General features: G+C 42.1%; 5 protein-coding genes, 6 non-coding genes and 1 pseudogene across 11 annotated transcripts in view; 3 read left to right on the top strand and 9 right to left on the bottom strand.

The window, feature by feature from the left end:
- The window catches only part of LOC138025821 (uncharacterized), a 1,221-nt gene extending 707 nt beyond the window's left edge, over nucleotides 1–514 (bottom strand). The window contains exon 1 of the mRNA XM_068872978.1: nucleotides 1–514. This exon is cut by the window's left edge and continues 707 nt beyond it. Coding sequence (XP_068729079.1) covers nucleotides 1–514 — 514 coding nt within the window.
- Nucleotides 515–2,234: 1,720 nt separating this feature from the next.
- LOC138025822 (uncharacterized) lies at nucleotides 2,235–3,785 on the bottom strand. The gene has a single exon (XM_068872979.1). It carries the CDS (start codon nucleotides 3,783–3,785, stop codon nucleotides 2,235–2,237), a length of 1,551 nt encoding a protein of 516 aa, XP_068729080.1.
- Nucleotides 3,786–3,852: 67 nt separating this feature from the next.
- LOC138025824 (uncharacterized) lies at nucleotides 3,853–4,668 on the bottom strand. Its single transcript, XM_068872980.1, has one exon. The coding sequence runs from the start codon at nucleotides 4,666–4,668 to the stop codon at nucleotides 3,853–3,855; it is 816 nt and encodes a 271-aa protein (XP_068729081.1).
- Nucleotides 4,669–4,887: 219 nt separating this feature from the next.
- Trnan-guu (transfer RNA asparagine (anticodon GUU)) lies at nucleotides 4,888–4,961 on the top strand. The gene has a single exon. It is a non-coding gene; the product is annotated as a tRNA-Asn (tRNA).
- A 1,040-nt stretch (nucleotides 4,962–6,001) lies between these two features.
- On the bottom strand, nucleotides 6,002–6,073 carry Trnap-ugg (transfer RNA proline (anticodon UGG)). Its single transcript has one exon. It is a non-coding gene; the product is annotated as a tRNA-Pro (tRNA).
- A 362-nt stretch (nucleotides 6,074–6,435) lies between these two features.
- Nucleotides 6,436–6,508, bottom strand: Trnav-cac (transfer RNA valine (anticodon CAC)). The gene has a single exon. It is a non-coding gene; the product is annotated as a tRNA-Val (tRNA).
- A 604-nt stretch (nucleotides 6,509–7,112) lies between these two features.
- Nucleotides 7,113–7,203, top strand: Trnan-guu (transfer RNA asparagine (anticodon GUU)). Its single transcript has one exon. It is a non-coding gene; the product is annotated as a tRNA-Asn (tRNA).
- A 1,040-nt stretch (nucleotides 7,204–8,243) lies between these two features.
- Trnap-ugg (transfer RNA proline (anticodon UGG)) lies at nucleotides 8,244–8,315 on the bottom strand. Its single transcript has one exon. It is a non-coding gene; the product is annotated as a tRNA-Pro (tRNA).
- A 1,708-nt stretch (nucleotides 8,316–10,023) lies between these two features.
- LOC138025825 (uncharacterized) lies at nucleotides 10,024–11,100 on the bottom strand. Its single transcript, XM_068872981.1, has one exon. The coding sequence runs from the start codon at nucleotides 11,098–11,100 to the stop codon at nucleotides 10,024–10,026; it is 1,077 nt and encodes a 358-aa protein (XP_068729082.1).
- Nucleotides 11,101–13,328: 2,228 nt separating this feature from the next.
- Trnav-cac (transfer RNA valine (anticodon CAC)) lies at nucleotides 13,329–13,401 on the bottom strand. Its single transcript has one exon. It is a non-coding gene; the product is annotated as a tRNA-Val (tRNA).
- A 3,174-nt stretch (nucleotides 13,402–16,575) lies between these two features.
- On the bottom strand, nucleotides 16,576–17,159 carry LOC138026832 (uncharacterized; annotated as a pseudogene).
- Nucleotides 17,160–17,419: 260 nt separating this feature from the next.
- LOC138025826 (uncharacterized) overlaps nucleotides 17,420–17,500 on the top strand; it is a 2,458-nt gene continuing 2,377 nt past the window's right edge. The window contains exon 1 of the mRNA XM_068872982.1: nucleotides 17,420–17,500. This exon is cut by the window's right edge and continues 60 nt beyond it. Coding sequence (XP_068729083.1) covers nucleotides 17,420–17,500 — 81 coding nt within the window.

The raw sequence follows: 17,500 nt of genomic DNA on the forward strand, positions 1-17,500 counted from the left end.
TGAATTTCCAACGTATGCCATTGTTTGCAAGGACCTTCTGAGTTGAAGTGTGAGAGAGAATTCCGCTATGTAGAGTTTCTAGGTCTTGTGCGGCTGCTTTGAACGTTTTGGCATTGTCAGAGATGATAGTCTCCGGAACGCCTCTTTTGCCTATAAATCGTCTGAATGCTCTTAGAAAGGCTTCAGTTGTTTGGTCTTCAACCAGTTCAAGATGTGTTGCCCTTATGGCAGTACAGGTGAATAAGCATACATAGACCTTGCTCGATGTAGTATTCTTGTTACGGACGTACATAGGTCCTGCGAAGTCGATGCCTGTGTGTTGGAAGGGCTGTGACTGTGAGATCCGTTCTTTGGGTAATGGTGGTGTTGGAACGGAATGAAGGTGTGGTCCTTCATGTTTTCTACATATAACGCACTTCGATATGAGCCTTTTAACAAGTTGTCGACCTTGGGGTATCCAGAATTGTTGTCTTATTTGAGTTAATGTGTCCTGAACTCCACCGTGTTTGAGCATTGTATGTGTATGTTGGATGACCAATGAAGTGAATGTGCTATTTTTAGGTAACAAAATTGGGCATTTTGTGTCATAGTGAAGGTCTGCATAGTGTAGTCTACCACGACAGCGAAGTACTTCTTGGTCATCGAGGAACAGTCCTAGTTGTTGCATGATAGCCGGTTGTTTTGACTTCGTTTTCGCCTTTAAGCAAGTGATTTCGCGTTCATAGTGTTTTCTTTGGGTTCCTTTTAGTAATGCAAGTCGAGCACCCTGCATTATTTCAGTTGTAATAGTAGACTTTGTGTTCCTTTTTCGCCATATATCTGTGTAGTGAAGGAGTGTGGCCGTTACTCGGATCGCTCTGTTTAAGGTGCTGTACCTCTATTGAGTCAAGTATGTTAGGGCTATCTGATTTGACTATTATATGCATTTGTGGACTGTCGATTATGTCTGTGATAGGTTCCTTTGACTGAACTTGTGGCCACTGGTCATTCGGTGCTTTTAGCTACGATAGACCTTCAAACCATAATGCTCTATTCTGATAGAACATCGTTGTGCTTATTCCTCGTGTTATTAAGTCTGCAGGATTTGAGGATGTGGGACAGAACATCCATTTATGTGTCCCTGTTATTTGCGTTATCTTGCGTATTCGCGTGTGTACGAATGGTTGCAGTCTTTTGTTGGATGAAAGCCACGATAGCACAATTTGTGAGTCGCTCCAGTAGACGATTTCGCATTCCTTTTCGAGTTGTAAAGTTTTCGTGATGTACGTCGCTAGGTTGGCTCCCAACAGTGCTGCTAGTAGTTCCAATCGTGGAAGTGTTTGCGTCTTATATAACGGGTGCGACTCTTGTTTTGGCGATTACGAAGCTTGTTTGCGTCATGTGTCCTGATGTTCCTCGGAGGTATGCAACCGCACCGTAGGCTCGTTGACTGCTATCACAGAATATATGAAGTTGTTTGCTGGTGATGTTGTCACTGAAAATGGTCTTGGTATTTTGAACATGGACAGGTTTTTAATGTCGTCGAGCCATTTAATCCACTGTTCTTTTAAGTCATTCCTTATTTCTTGGTCCCAAGTCATGTTTTGTTTCCATATGTCTTGTCTCATGATCTTTGCTTTAACGGTGATAGGTTCAACAAATCAGAGAGGGTCGAATACTTTTGAGGCGATGCTTAGGACAGACCTTTTGCTCATCTTTTGTTGAGTAGCTTGTGAAATGCCGTTTATCATCTTATCGAGTGAGAGTGATAGCGTGTCCAGTGTCGCATCTCACTTTAGACCTAGTAGTTTGGTTTGCGGATTTTTAGCGGCGCATTTGTCTTCTTTTGCTTTGATGTTAAGGTTTGGTGAGCTCGAATTCCATTCTCTCAGATTCATTCCAGCGTCCTTCAAATATTTTCGTGATAATGTATAGTATTCCATGGCCTTTTCCTGGCTGTCAGCCTCCGTCACCACGTTATCCATGTACATTGAGTTGATGAGGTCAGTAGCTATCCATGTATTTGCTTTCATTAAGTGATACTGGATTGTTGCAATTAAAAGAAAGGGTGACGAAGTCGCTCCAAATAGGATGCGTTGGAACCTATATGCTCGTAAGTTATCTGTATCGGTGGCTGGTTTGTTGATGTCTTTAAGGCAAAGAAATCGCGTGGCGTCTCTAACGTTTGGGTGGAGTTGGATCTGGAGAAATGCCTTCTCGATATCGGCGATGAATGCCACATTGTGTGCTCTGAATCAGAGAAGAATTCCTGTCAGGTCTTGCATTAGGTTCTCTCCGGTGTGAAGACAGTCATTTAAGCTTGGTGAATTGGAGTTTTGCTTTGCTGAGGCGTCATAGACTATTCTCATTTTTGTTGTTGCGCTATCCTCTTTAAACACTGGGAAGTGAGGAATGTAGTGGACGATTTCTTCGTGGTGATGCATGTCCGGCACTATCTCTATAAATCCCATTCGAAGCTGCTCCTGCAGTTGCTTGTCGTATTTGCCGATAAGTTCGTGGTCTCTTTTGTTTAAGGTTCGCTGGAGACTGGCTAGTCGTTTTACACTGAGGTTCAGGTTGGACGGCAGATCGTTTTTGTTTTCTTTCCACAGCAATGCAACACTATACCTACCCGAAGTGTCGTTGAATTTGATTGTTTTTCGGAATGTTTCCATGACGGAATCGTCTTGATTGCGTTCGTCGGGGATTTGGTTTGTTTCCCAAAATTTGGTGAGTATGATGTCGAGTTGTGATTCGGCGGACTGGGTGTCTATCCGGTGACATCCCATTGTGTTGCTGTTGCGTATATTAGAGGTGGATCCTGCTAGAAGCCAGCCAAATTTGCTTTCGATAGCGATCATGGCTTCGTTACTCGTTTTGATCATCTTGCCAGTGATCAGGTGACCGTAACGGTCGTTTCCGATAAGTATATCCACTTCTGAGTTTCCGATAGGTGTGTCCGCTAGTTTTAGACCTTCTAGTTCGGGGGGAATTTCGAAAGCTTTTATCTTCAGTGGTGGGCAGATTGTAGGAGTTACAAGTGCCGTTAATGATAAACTTTCCTTTCCCGTATCTAGATTGAGTGAGGCTACCTCGTAGTTTCTTCTGGTGGTTTTGATATCGCCAAATGTGGTTACGTCAAGGAGTTCTTTGCGTATAGTTTTGAGGTTTAGTCGGTTCCTCATGTTTTCTGTGATGAACGTCCTCTGCGAGCCTGTATCAAAGAGAATATGTGCCTGTGAGCATTGAAATCCTTGGCCGATTGCTGTAGTTGTAGCTGAGTGCATTAGGATTTGATTCCGTTGCAGATCTAGCAACTGCGTTGTTCCTACGTGGGTTGTGCCTACGTGGGTATTGTCTGAGTGGGTTTTCTTGTCTTTGTGAGTCTCCTTCGGTTCGTCATGTGTGCTTGCTTTCGTTTGCTCGATCTTTGAGGTTGACGGGTTAGACGCGGTATCTTTTGGCGGGTTTTGTGTTTGTCCGTGGCAAAGTGAAGTATGATGCTTCTGTTTACACTTCATGCAGCGCCGCTTAGAAAAACATTTTGTTTTGTTATGATTTGTGCCCAGGCAGTTGTAACAACGTTGTTGTCGTTGTAGTACTTGGTAACGTTCTTGCACAGTTACGAATTCGCTGCAATTGTCTGACCAATGGCTACCGTCACAGTAGGCGCATTTCTTTTGTTTCGGGCGTTGTTTCTCGCTCTGCGTTCTTGGCTGCGTTCTGGATAGCATCGTCCCCGTTGTCGGAACAAGTGGTTCTTCGTCGTATGTTTCGTAGCTTTTCGTGGTTGACAGGCGACCCATCTCGATTGTTTCGATTTCTCGTCGAAGTGCGATTCGTAACTTGTCACGTGACTTATCCGCCGAACTGTCAGATCTGAATATCGCGTATGGATTCTGGTAGTTTCTTCAAGAGTATCGGTATAAGAAGGCAGCCGTACGTGTCGGTTTTTACGTCGAGGGCCTCCAGACCACGAATGTTTGATTCGTAGGAGTCATAAAATGTTCGCAGACTCGATATTTCGTATGTCGGTGGGGTAGCTCTGGTCAGAGATTCCATGTATGCATTGATAATACTTTGTTTATCGCCGAAGCGTCCTTTCAATATTTCGATTGCTTTCGTATAGTTTTCGTTGGTAAGTGGTAGTCCAGCGATCGCGCGCGCTGCCTCTCCTTTAAGCATATTTTGTAAATAATTCATTTTTTCGATTTTGTTCAATTCGGTGTGTTCGTCGATCGCTGCGCTAAAACTGTCCCAGAAAGTGAACCAATCTAATTGATTGCCGTTGAATGGTTGAATGCTGAGTTTTGGCAAATTGACGTTGATTCGCGTAGTTGTCGGTTTCGTTGAACTATTGTTATCATGGAAAGAACTCACCGGTTTATCGTGTTGGTCGTTTTTCAATGCTTCCATTATCATGAACTTGTAGTCGGAGATGGTGTCTTGAACTGACAAAGCATCTTCTATCTCGTTCTCTAGCTCTTCCTCGGAAGTAGCCATGGCTATTTGTGAGTCCATTTGTGATATGTCGTGTCCTCTTCTTGTTAGTCGATCTTGAAGTGCTTTAAGTTCGGCGGGGTTGAGCGGCTCCGATGTCAGTAATCTGTCGGCTTTTTTGAACTCTTGAGTGCAATGCCCTCTGTATGAACCTTGTACTGACTTCAGTCTTCGAAGCTCTTCTGACATTTTGGTCGGAAAGAGCCGGGTCTGGGCACCAATGTTGCGATTTTAACACAACATAAAAGATAAGTCCTGGTTCATTCAGTAGGTTTATTGGATTAAAGAGATCGCACTCTATGACGTCACTAATTACCCTTATTACAACGATTATCTTATTTAGAACAGTCGTGGTCAAGATTGAGTGGAAGTTTTTCCAATCTTGTCCTCGGCCAAGCGTTCAGACCTGTCGCTGTGGCGCAATCGGTTAGCGCGTTCGGCTGTTAACCGAAAGGTTGGTGGTTGAAGCCCACCCAGGGACGCTTACTTTTGATTGGCATAGGCCAGCTGTAGGCAAACAAGTCAAGGTTGGCCATGACTAAGGGGTAAAATCGGAAGATCACTTCGTCACTTTCGTCAAAGCGAGTCTATGTGTGAGGTCTTTGCCTTAAAAGCGATTTTCATTCATCTGTAGAGTTGATTACGGGTGTTTTTCGGGTCAACATTAACAGCTTTAAAAAATGGAGGATTTCAAGTTTCCTGAAAAAATCATCAGGTGGAGCTCATTCTTTAGTGGGGCTCCTTTTCTGTCACTTGCAATGAATGTCCCACTGATTTCACACTCACCAGGTCAACAGGAGTTCCCATCTTTGAACCAATAGAGACCTTGTTTAGAAGTTTACAGCGGATAAATTGCTCTTCATTCCAAAGAAAGACTCGCAGACATGACATGATTAAACTTGGTAACAATACAACACGCTGCCTGTGGAAAATCCGGGTGTCCATCTCGGTACCTCCCGCATGCGAAGTGGGCGCTATATTCCCCGTTTCCCAGAACCACGCTGGGTAAGTGATAATTATGCGATTTGCACTTAAATGTTCGCCACCGCGATGCCTTGAGCTTCTCATTTGCATCGTCTGTTTTTTCTCGACACCTCGTCGTCCCTGATCAGATATATTATTGAAGAGAACATCAGGTCGGAAGAAAGCTTAGGATTAGGCACAAAAGTGACACGAGCGACCAGCTATGGAAATGTCACAAGACCACTTGTCAACGTTAAATCTTATGAGTAAGAGAGTTTAATGTCATCCAGCTCTGTGGTTTATAAGACAACTCGACCAAGATGCGAGCATGCTATGCTTGCTTCAAGCTTTTTAACTTGAACAGCAGCGGGAGGTCTGGTGTGACACGTTTGTGGCATTAATGTGCTAATCATGCGCAGGGGTGAGACGAATTTGCCAAGCTTTTCAATTCATGATTAAATTTGATACGTTGACCTCCAATGGCGAAAGAAGAGTGTGCCGTATGTTGAGGCGTGATACTGACGGCAAGTTCTTGTTCTATGAACATTGCTGTATAAAAGGGCCTGTCCGGGAGTCGAACCCGGGACCTCTTGCACCCAAAGCGAGAATCATGCCACTAGACCAACAGGCCGTGCAGAAAAAGCTACTGTCACGCCCACTGTGTTGCAAATTACTTGAGCGAGAGTTGAAAAGAAACCCTACCACTTGTCCTAATGTGGTGTTCTATGTCTAAATTGTCTCATTGTTAATCACCACGTGAGTGAAGTAGCTGAGTTGAGGCAATTCGCGTTTAACAGGTACCGATGAACAGACTTAGACGGACAGAAGGAAAGTGCATTTTCTTCGACTTGACAACATATGATCAATGGTCTTTGGAGATTGCGGGACTGCAGGTTGTTGGGCTGGAATAAACATGGTGTAGCAGTCTTTAAAATAAAAAACCTGGATTTTAGGTCGTTTAGCTTCAGCTATAGGCTCCTCAAAAATGCATTTTGTTTTCGGCAGGACTTGAACCAGCGACTTTCCGCGTGTGAGGCGGACGTGATAACCACTACACTACGAAAACAAGCATGACTATATATGTGGTTAAGAAAATTGTGGAATGTTAAGGAGTATGAAATTAAAAAGGATCACTGTGCTCTCGAGTGATCCAAATTTCACAAATGCACCCTTGTGATGTAAGGCTTTTCTTTTAAGAATGAGGAACTTCAGGCATTGCAAAAAGCGTATTTAAAATCAGGCTTGCTTTTAAAGTTTCTTTGTCTTTGGTGTGTGTGAAACTCGAAGATTCTTGCGGAATAGAGTTGTCACCGTGAAATGGAACATTAAGATACTGGAGTGTAAGTTCACGGAATAAATGCTCTCAAGGGTTACCACTAGTGCAACAAAATCAAAGGAACCTTAAAGTTTTCTTTAAAGACGTTGTGGGCTGGTTGTTTTGTCGACAGCTGTTGGAAATAACGAAGCAAGTGAGGCATGAGTAGAAGGAAATCAAAGGATCGTTAACAACACGTTCTGGACTGGTTGTTCTTTTTCTCGACACTGCTACTTTCGTGTCTGAAAAGGACAAGAAAAAATGGCCGCAGGAATTTAGAAGGCTCATCGCATAGTCGTGGTCAAGATTGAGTGGAAGTTTATCCAATCTTGTCCTCGGCCAAGCATTCAGACCTGTCTCTGTGGCGCAATCGGTTAGCGCATATCATGCATGCATGCATTCGGCTGTTAACCGAAAGGTTGGTGGTTCAAGCCCACCCAGGGACGCTTAGTTTTGATTGGCCTAGGCCAGCTGTAGGCAAACAAGTCAAGGTTGGCCATGACTAAGGGGGCAATCGGAAGATCACTTCGTCACCTTCGTGAAAGCGAGTCTATGTGTGAGGTCGTTGCCTTGAAAGCGATTTTCATTCATCTGTAGAGTTGATTACGGGCGTTTTTCGGGTCAACATTAACAGCTTTAAAAAATGGAGGATTCCAAGTTTCCTGAAAAAATCATCAGGTGGAGCTCATTCCTCCGTGAGGCTCCTTTTCTGTCACTTGCCATGAATGTCCCAGTGATTTCACAGCCACCAGGTGAATAGGAGTTCCCATCGTTGAACCAATAGAGACCTTGTTTAGAAGTTTACAGCGGATAAACTTCCCTTCATTCCAAGGAAAGACTCGCAGACATGACATGATTAAACTTGGTAACAATACAACAGGCTGCCTGTGGAAAATCCGGGTGTCGATCTCGCTACCTCTCGCATGCGAAGTGGGCGCTATATTCCCCGTTTCCCGGAACCACGCTGGGTAAGTGATAATTATGCGATTTACACTTAAATGTTTGCCACCGCGATGCCTTGAGCTTCTCATTTGCATCGTCTGTTTTTGCCTCGACACCTCGTCGTCCGTGATCAGATATATGATTGAAGAGAGCATCAGGTCGGAAGAAAGCTTAGGATTAGGCACAAAAGTGACACGAGCGACCAGCTATGGAAATGTCACAAGACCACTTGTCAACCTTAAATCTTATGAGTAAGAGAGTTTAATGTCATTCAGCTCTGTTGTTTAGAAGACAACTCGACCAAGATGCGAGCATCCTATGCTTGCTTCAAGCTTTTTAACTTGAACAACAGCGGGAGGTCTGGTGTGACACGTTTGTGGCATTAATGTGCTAATCATGCGCAGGGGTGAGACGAATTTGCCAAGCTTTCCAATTCATGATTAAATTTGATACGTTGACCTCCAATGGCGAAAGAAGAGTGTGCCGTATGTTGGGGCGTGATACTGACGGCAAGTTCTTGATCTATAAACATTGCTGTATAAAAGGGCCTGTCCGGGAGTCGAACCCGGGACCTCCCGCACCCAAAGCGAGAATCATGCCACTAGAGCAACAGGCCGTGCAGGGAAAGCTACCGTCACGCCCACTGTGTTTGTAATGTAATGTAATATAATGTAATGTAAATCTTTATTTAGACACGGAGAATCATCAGTTAAGTTAATAATTAAAAATTAAAACTTGAACAACTGCTTTACATGATTGCCGTGTGGAACTCCGATATCTCAGATACTTTCTTAATACCCCGTTTAAACTGCCCAATAGAACAAACGCTTTTTAAATCTTGGGGCAAGTTGTTCCACAAACAGGCCCCTCTGTAGCAAAAACTTCGTTTTAAGTAATTAGTATTTGGCTTGGGCAGCGAAAGCTTTCCTTCCAGATTTCTTAGGTTATAATCATTAACGTGGCGTTCAGTGAAGAGACATTGAAGATAGTATGGGGCAAGTTCATTTAATGTTTTATACATAATTAAAGCTTTCTGCTTTTTACGACGAAGAGACAGCTTTTCCCACCTAAGCATCGCGAGAAGGAGGTTTAAGCTCTTATCAAAAGGTGATTGCGTAATTACTCTGGCAGCGCGATTTTGTAATTTTTGTAATTTATCACTCAAACAGCCACTCATACCATCCCAAACCGGGCTGCAGTAATCAAAATGTGGTAATATTAAAGCATTATAAATTTGAACTGCAACATCCCTCGGAATAAAAGGTTGTACACGTTTCAATGCACCAATGGCTGAAGAGACTTTCTTGCTTATCTCGTCAACTTGTTTTTACCAAGAGAGTTGTGCATCAATGGTAAGACCCAGAGATTTAATATGGTCAACTCTCTTGATCGTCCTGTCATCGATACTTATATTAATCTCCTCACATTGGGTATTCAATCTCTGCCTAGATCCGATTATCATTAGCTCAGTTTTGGCCACATTTAAACTTAATTTGTTGGCTCTCAGCCAACAGGTAAGATTGTTAAGTTCAGAAGTCACTGCTAGATTAAGATCGCCTACCGTTTTTGCAGATAAGGTTATACTGGTGTCATCAGCAAACATTCTCGGCGCAGCAACCCGCAGGCAGTTAGGGAGATCGTTAATGTACATCAAAAAAAGCAAGGGACCCAGGATGCTACCCTGCGGCACGCCACATGTAACAGTGCTGGCAGTAAACAGATTTCCATTTACATTACACCTTTGGGTCCGATTACTTAGGTATGACTGAAACAACTTAGCAGTTGCCTGGTCAGCACCAAAGTAAGACAATTTACGTAAAATAATTTCGTGATCAATTGTGTCGAAAGCTTTTTTAAGGTCAATGAAGACTACTCCGTTCAGGAAGCCGTTGTCAATGTTAACAGACCAGCTATTTGTCGCCTCAAGCAAGGCCGTCAGGGTGCTATGTAAGGAGCGAAAGCCCGACTGACAACTTGATAACAATTGATTGTCATTTAGGTATTGGTACAGTTAATCGTAAACAATTTTTTCAAAAACCTTCGAGACAACCGGAATAGCGGAAATTGGACGATAATTGTTGAGGTCCGATTTTTCACCCTTTTTAAACACCGGAGTTACCCTGGCCATTTTCCATTCTGTTGGATAAATCCCAGTGATAATTGACTTTGTATATATGACGGTCAGCGATGGAGTAACAATACTAGCAGCCATTTTTAACAACTTACTTGGGATCATATCGAGGCCAGTGGCTTTCTTTTCATCAATATTCCTCAATAGGTTAAAAACAACGTCAAGACTAGGAGTTTTTAGATGAAATGCTTTATCAGTGCAGAGTAAACTCTGCAGCAGGAACCTCTTGGGCTAGCACTTGGCCAATATTTGTGAAATGATCATTAAAAGCTTCCGCCATGTCGCCAGGACTGCTTATTGTTCTGTTGTCAACTTGGATTTCTAAGATATTCGTCGACTTGCTAGTGTTACGTGAGGTTAACTCGTTAATGAGTTTCCATGTTTTGCGCGGATTCCCTTTGCTAACTTTCAAGTTATCAGAAAAGTAGCGCTTCTTTGCTTGTTTAATTGCATTATTTGCTTGGTTTCTAGCACGTTTAAATTGCTCCCACATGTCATGATCATTCGATGAAATTGCTTTCTTTTTAATTAAATCTCTTCTATGTATTTTATTCAATAACTCTTTAGTAATCCACGGAGCCCACTTTTTACTAATTCTTTTTAGTTTGCGTGGTGCGTGTTTGTCCATGCAACTAACAAACATTTGTTTCCATTCATGCCACAAGCCATTTGGATCAGAACACAGATCAACATTCGACCACGGCATTTGTTCCAGATCATTTAAGAACTTGTTCTTTTCAAAGTGTTTAAATTGCCTCATTTCAATCGTTCGCGGGCAAAAACGGTCATGATGGACTTTGCGCGTCATAAATACAAGAGAGTGATCACTAATCCCAAGGTGAATGACACCTGAATTTGAAACTTTCTCTGGGGAGTTGGTGATACATAAATCAATAAGTGTCTTAGAGACAAGAGTGACGCGTGTTGGCTCAGTGATTGACTGACTAAGACCATAAATGTCAAAAATGTTTGTTAGATGAGAGGAAATATGAGCAGAAGCCTCTGGCAATAAATTGCAGTTAACATCACCAAGTATATATAGTTCCTTACTTTCAGCGTCAATTTTGTCAATTACATTTTCGAATTCATTGAAACGTTCAGGCGAAGAGTTTGGAGGTCGATACCAGGTGCCGACCAGGAATACTGAACTTCGTGGCTTACTAATTTCGACAATAAAGCACTCGAGGTCATCATTAATCAAATCATCACGTATTCGATAGTTAAGATTTGTGCGCAAATAGATACAAACACCGCCCCCCTTTCCTTCCATTAACTCTACGGTCTTTTCTAACTATTTCGAAACCAGGTATCACTATCATGAACGGTTGAGTCTAGTTTAGTCTCGTTAATTGACAAAATATCAATTTTGGAATCATGCATGAAAACTCTAAGTTCGTCAATGTGAGAGGGCAAACTGTTAATATTAAGGGAGGCGATGATCAAACCTCGGCCAAAAATACTAGAACAGTTGAACTTACCCCAGTTTTCGCGTGGACGGTCATCAGTCGAATCGGATTCCCAGACAGCAATGTCCTAATCTAAACGTAAATAATTTATAAGATTCTGTGCAAGACGAGAGGTCCCAGACTTGTTTAAATGAAGGCCGCTACGATTTAAGTGATTCGAGGTAGAAATGTTTGAATGATCAACAAATCCCCAGCTCTTCCGATTGCAGCAATCTTCGAGGATTCTGTTCACTTCAGCTATTTTGCAAGCCAAGGCTTCATCGTCAGATCTACACACAAGACTTGATAACGCAATCTTTGCTGGAGATTCACAGCTAACCATCGTGGCCAGGTCGATTATTTCATCAGCACAAGCACGAGGGGTGTCGCAGGATCTTAGGCTATTAGTCCCCACATGAAGTATGATCTCGTCTGGATTCTTTCGTAGGAGTGGCTTTATAAAATCATGCATGTCTTCCCTTGTGCATCCCGGAAAGGAGGATATCTTAACTCTCGAATTTCTAGACATTTTATGGCCTTGGAGGTGCTTGAGAACAGAATCCCCGGCAATCATAACTTTCTTTTGACGATTAGGTCGCGCTTGATGGCGCTTTGTTGTCGACTTGGTTGATACAGATTGATTAGTCCTTTGTGTTGTAACATCGATAGGCCGGCACGAGGGTCTTCTGAAGCTTCTATCATCGTTATTTGCAGTACGGTTATTCTCATTTCTCACATCCACTTGCGCTTCATTAATTCGACGAAGGGACTCAAAACTGTTTCGAGTTTCGGTGATATCAGGGCGTACTGTCTTCTGGCTACGTTCACGATTTCCGTTGTTGCCTCGCTTCTCATCCACATGGATCCAGCATTCGCTTGACTTTGGTTCTTTGTTTTCAGCATCTCTCTTTTCTTGCATAATGATGGTTAGTGCAAACCTAAGGGATTCATTCTGTTGTTCTAAAGACAAAAGGCGGCTCTCAAAGGTCAAACATCTTTCTTCCAAATCTTTGATTGCATTGTCTTTTTTAGAAAGAGAGGATAATAACGTTACGCACCTCTTCTTGTAATCAAGTAGTTCGGAACAAGAAGCATTTTAATCTTGATGTTTGGTATTAATAATGGACAAAAGCTTTGAATTTTCTTCAACTGTTTTTTGAAGTATCAATAAATCAAGTTTTAAACCCTCAATGTCGCTCACAATTTCTGAATTTGGTCGCTGTTGAGGACAATTTGTCGAGCTCTCGTCGTCGATCGATGTTCCACCATTTAGGTGACAACTGTTGGCTTCCTACGATAATGATGGCTGCATTGTTTGCTCGATTGATACCAAAGGTTCTGGGGCTTGTAAATCCGTTAAAGTTCCCGGCTTCGTTCGTACTAATTCCACTAGTTTGTCCTTTAGACCAGGGCCATCGCGTCCCTGAAAGTTCAGGGTTTGTTGTTTCTTGCTATACCAGTTTATTATTACATTACCGTTGGAACTTTTGAATTGTTTCGTATTGCCACCAGGCGTAAATCTTTATTTAGACACGGAGAATCATCAGTTAAGTTAATAATTAAAAATTAAAACTTGAACAACTGCTTTACATGAAAGACTAAGATATTCCAGTTCACAGGCCTCAGGTTCAAGCGAACAAGACTCGCTTTTTGGCAGTGAGTCGTGATCATCATCAGAACTACAAACTAGCTGTCCGTCCGCGGCCATCTTGTTGCAACTTTTTAGAAAATTACTTGAGCGAGAGTTGAAAAGAAACCCTACCATTTGTCCTAATGTGGTGTTCTATGTCTAAATTGTCTCATTGTTAATCACCACGTGAGTGAAGTAGCTGAGTTGAGGCAATTCGCGTTTAACAGGTACCGATGCACAGACCCAGACGGACAAAAGGAAAGTGCATTTTCTTGGACTTGACAACATATGATCAATGGTCTTTGGAGATTGCGGGACTGCAGGTTGTTGGGCTGGAATAAACATGGTGTAGCAGTCTTCAAAATGAGAAACCTGGAGTCGTGGTCGTTTAGCTTCAGGTATAGGTTCCTCAAAAATGCATTTTGTTTTCGGCAGGACTTGAACCTGCGACCTTCCGCGTGTGAGGCGGACGTGATAACTACTACACTACGAAAACAAGCACGACTATATATGTGGTTAAAAAGTTGTGGAATGTTAAGGAGTATGAAATTAAAAAGGATCACTGTGCTCTCAAGTGATCCAAATTTCACAAATGCACCCTTCTGATGTAAGGCTTTTCTTTCAAGAATAAGGAACTTCAGGCATTGCAAAAAGCGTATTTAAAATCAGGCTTGCTTTTAAAGTTTCTTTGTCTTTGGTCTGTGTGAAACTCGAAGATTCTTGCGGAATAGAGTTGTCACCGTGAAATGGAACATTAAGATACTGGAGTGTAAGTGCGCGGAATAAATGCTCTCAAGGGTTACCACTAGTGCAAAAAAATCAAAGGAACGTTAAAAATTTCTTCAAAGACGTTGTGGGCTGGTTGTTTTGTCGACAGCTGTTGGAAATAACGAAGCAAATCAAAGGATCGTTAACAACACGTTCTGGACTGGTTGTTGTTTTTCTCGACACTGCTACTTTCGTGTCTGAAAAGGACAAGAAAAAATGGCCGCAGAAATTTAGAAGGTTCATCGCATAGTCGTGGTCAAGGTTGAGTAGGAGTTTGTCCCGTCAGACCTGTCTCTGTGGCGCAATCGGTTAGCGCATTCGGCTGTTAACCGAAAGGTTGGCCATGACTAAGGGGCCAATCAGAAGATCACTTCGTCACCTTCGTCAAAGCGAGTCTATGTGTGAGGTCTTTGCCTTGAAAGCGATTTTCATTCAGCTGTAGAGTTGATTACGGGCGTTTTTCGGGTCAACATTAACAGCTTTAAAAAATGGAGGATTCCAAGTTTCCTGAAAAAATCATCAGGTGGAGCTCATTCCTCCGTGAGCCTCCTTTGCTGTCACTTGCCGTGAATGTCCCAGTGATTTCACTCTCACTAGGTGAACAGGAGTTCCCATCGTTGAACCAATAGAGACCTTGTTTAGAAGTTTACAGCAGATAAACTGCTCTTCATTCCAAGGAAAGACTCGCAGACATGACATGATTAAACTTGGTAACAATACAACAGGCTGCCTGTGAAAAATCCGAGTGTCGATCTCGGTACCTCCCGCATGCGAAGTGGGCGCTATATTTAGCGTGTCCCGGAACCACGCTGGGTAAGTGATAATTATGCGATTTGCACTTAAATGTTCGCCACCGTGATGCCTTGAGCTTTTCATTTGCATTGTCTGTTTTTGCGCATATAAGCACATTTTAGCATCAGTATATATGGGTTTTTTTAGGAAGCGTATGTTTGGCCATTTAAAACGCGCATATACGCGATCTTAATGGTCGTATACATGGGCTCAAAGCCCATACGTATCGTATTTAAAAAAGTATACGCGGCAGAAAAACCCGCGTATACCCTGTCGTAATTTGAAACGAATGGGCAACCATAGTTATCGAGATTTCTATACAAATCCCTATAATTGTTTACCTTTCGACTCTGGGCCATCTGTGGTAACAGTAATGTTAGCTAGTTTCCATTCCTCCTCTTCTATGAGTGGCCATTTCAGGAACGTTTTTGTGAGTTCCTCGGATATTTCCGTACTCTTAGTTGTATTTCTGTTTTATATGCTCAGATTGGACAATTTCGTTATGATTTTGAGTTACAATGGTTGTTTTGGTCTTGGTACACATTTAAAAGGCAAATAGGAAAAATTCCAAAATTATTGTTCATTTCACCTTTAGGAGAAGACGGCAGATTCAGAGGTACGGAGTTCAAGATCAAATGTTGCCCAGTCTGCTGAGTATACAGAAAGGTCTTGAGAAATGTGCAATTTCTGTTGGTAGCGTTGTGTAGAGGGAGTAGTATTTTTTTTTTGGGGGGGGGGGGGGGGGGGGATAGGATGGAGGTGATGGAGAACACCAGGGAGGGGTAAGTGAGTAGAAGGGAGGGAAAAATGTCTATTTTTTTTTAACCCCCTAAAAAAACCAAGTCCCAGCTTTCTTAACTACACCTTCAAAAAAAGAAGAATCTCTTTTTGAGACAGTTGATTTAAAAAAAAAAACAGTTCAAGAAATTTAAACTGGTTTGAAAAAAAAAATAACTGCTTTGAAAAAAAATCAAATATAAAAAATTTAAACCACAACATATACGTTCCTTCTTCGACGAAACGGAGTAAGGGAAAATTTTCTTACTTTTACGACTTGTAGCAGTCTCCCGCTTGCCGTTTCACGTAAACACGATGCTAAAATAATTTTAACAACCGGCGTTTGAGGTATAAGCTTACCGTCTTTACGATAACGTCGTAAGGTTACCAGTTGTAAGTGGTTCTCTTGCTTTGCAGTTTTGGATGGAGAATATACCTTTCAATGGGTTTAGGGCTGGGCAAATGACTTTAAGAGAGAGTTCCAGAATTTCCACCCCTCCCCCATCCCATTTTCTTTCCGCGCAAGTGCAAGAATCTAAAAATATATATGTGAACACTCGAGAGAAAATGCTTGAGCCACTACAAGCTCACTACAAGACTTGTTTTAATAAAATTACATTTAGTACTACTAGTATAAGAAATACTGAACTGCTGACGTGTGAATGGACAAAATGCCACAAACTTCTACCAGCAGCAGAGGCAAATACTAATTCCTTATAAAAAAAAAAGTAAAGAATAGGAATACTTGATAAAAAAGCACATTTGCAAATTTGGCATTTAAACAGCCCAGGCCAAACAGAAATACCTATGCAAAAATAACCAGGAAACATTCTGAGGAAAAATTCGAAAGTCTATATAAAACATGTGTTTGTCGTTCATTCAAACAATAAAAGTGGGAATACAAAATGATCGGCAATTTGTAAGAAAAGTTAAAAGAAAGTAAAGTAACTTTGGCTCAGTTTGAAACTACTCGTGCTGGTCGGAGTTATCTCTGCTGGAGCCAGCCCTCAGTTAACTCTTAACACCAATGGAAATTTTCCGTGAGTCTGCTGCATCTGTACGATTTATTTGCGAATAGCCAGACGATTTAATTGTTGATTAAAATGAAACGAATACCGTAACGCTCCGGCTAAGCGAAAACGTCGAGCCAGTGTAGTGCCGAACCCATTGGAGAATTTGACCTGCGAGTGAAACTTGAAACAGGCCTAAGTCAAAAGGTCGTCACCATGTTACAAAATTTTTATTCATGCATACGGTTTTCAAAATGATAAAATATTTGCCAAAAGTTGTAGTTAAGGGTATTAGTAGATTACAACAGTTCAATGTGAAATCTTCAGTACCTTCTTGAGCTTTTTTCAAATTCTTTCACCATATCGCTCAATTTGTGCATAGCTTCGTAAATGCCTTCACCATTCTTTGCGCATGCTTCTTGAACATGTCATGGATTCGCTTTATGCTGCAACAGAGAAAGCTTTTGAGCAAGCTCGTTCGCCTTCAAGGCTCTCGGAAGATCTTGCTTGTTTCCCACAACAACTACCGGAACCTTTCCATTTCCGGGCTTTCAAGAACACTGAACAGCTCGTTTCTTGCTTCTGATATCCTTTCCAAGTCAGAGCTATCAACAACGAAAATCAAGCCTTGGGTATTCTGAAAGTAGTGCCGCCAAAGTGGCCGGATCTTCTCCTGACCGCCCACATCCCACACTGTAAAAGTGACCCCCTTGCATGGACTTACGGTCTCCACATTGAAACCAATGGTTGGAATGGTGCTAACGGTTTCATTTAACTTCAGTTTGTACAAGATCGTAGTCTTCCCAGCTGCGTCAAGCCCCACCATCAAAATACGGGCTTCGTGATTTGAAAAAGATTTCAACAGTTCGCTCATTCTCGAGAAAAACTGAGATAGTGTCATACCCATTATCAAAATCTTGGCAGTCGAAGGGCTGAAGTTACGCAACTCTGCCCTCTTTTACATTTACCTTTTAATGTGCTGAAAACTGTGCATCTTATATATACTTTTTTTGGACTTGCTGTAATTCAGAACATAATTTTTGTTCACTTTCCTCTTTCCACGTTGCACTTTTTGACGTTCCTGAATTTTCACGTCAGTTGCTACTAAATATGTAAACACCATTATTAGAGCCCAGGTTACTGTCAGTTTGTAGAACAATTTCCAAGATGGCGGCCGAAGGCGAACCTGAACCTGATTTACCACAAGAAGTAACTGAATCACTCGAGACTTTTCATGAAGCATTGGGC

This window comes from Montipora capricornis, chromosome 12 (genome assembly GCF_036669925.1).
Source record: "Montipora capricornis isolate CH-2021 chromosome 12, ASM3666992v2, whole genome shotgun sequence".
NCBI classification, from domain to species: domain Eukaryota; kingdom Metazoa; phylum Cnidaria; class Anthozoa; order Scleractinia; family Acroporidae; genus Montipora; species Montipora capricornis.

What these genes read in the sequence shown, in the direction of transcription:
- LOC138025822 (XM_068872979.1), bottom strand. Translation starts at nt 3,785, where the DNA reads ATGGGTCGCCTGTCAACCACGAAAAGCTACGAAACATACGACGAAGAA.
- LOC138025824 (XM_068872980.1), bottom strand. Translation starts at nt 4,668, where the DNA reads ATGTCAGAAGAGCTTCGAAGACTGAAGTCAGTACAAGGTTCATACAGA.
- LOC138025825 (XM_068872981.1), bottom strand. Translation starts at nt 11,100, where the DNA reads ATGGAAGGAAAGGGGGGCGGTGTTTGTATCTATTTGCGCACAAATCTT.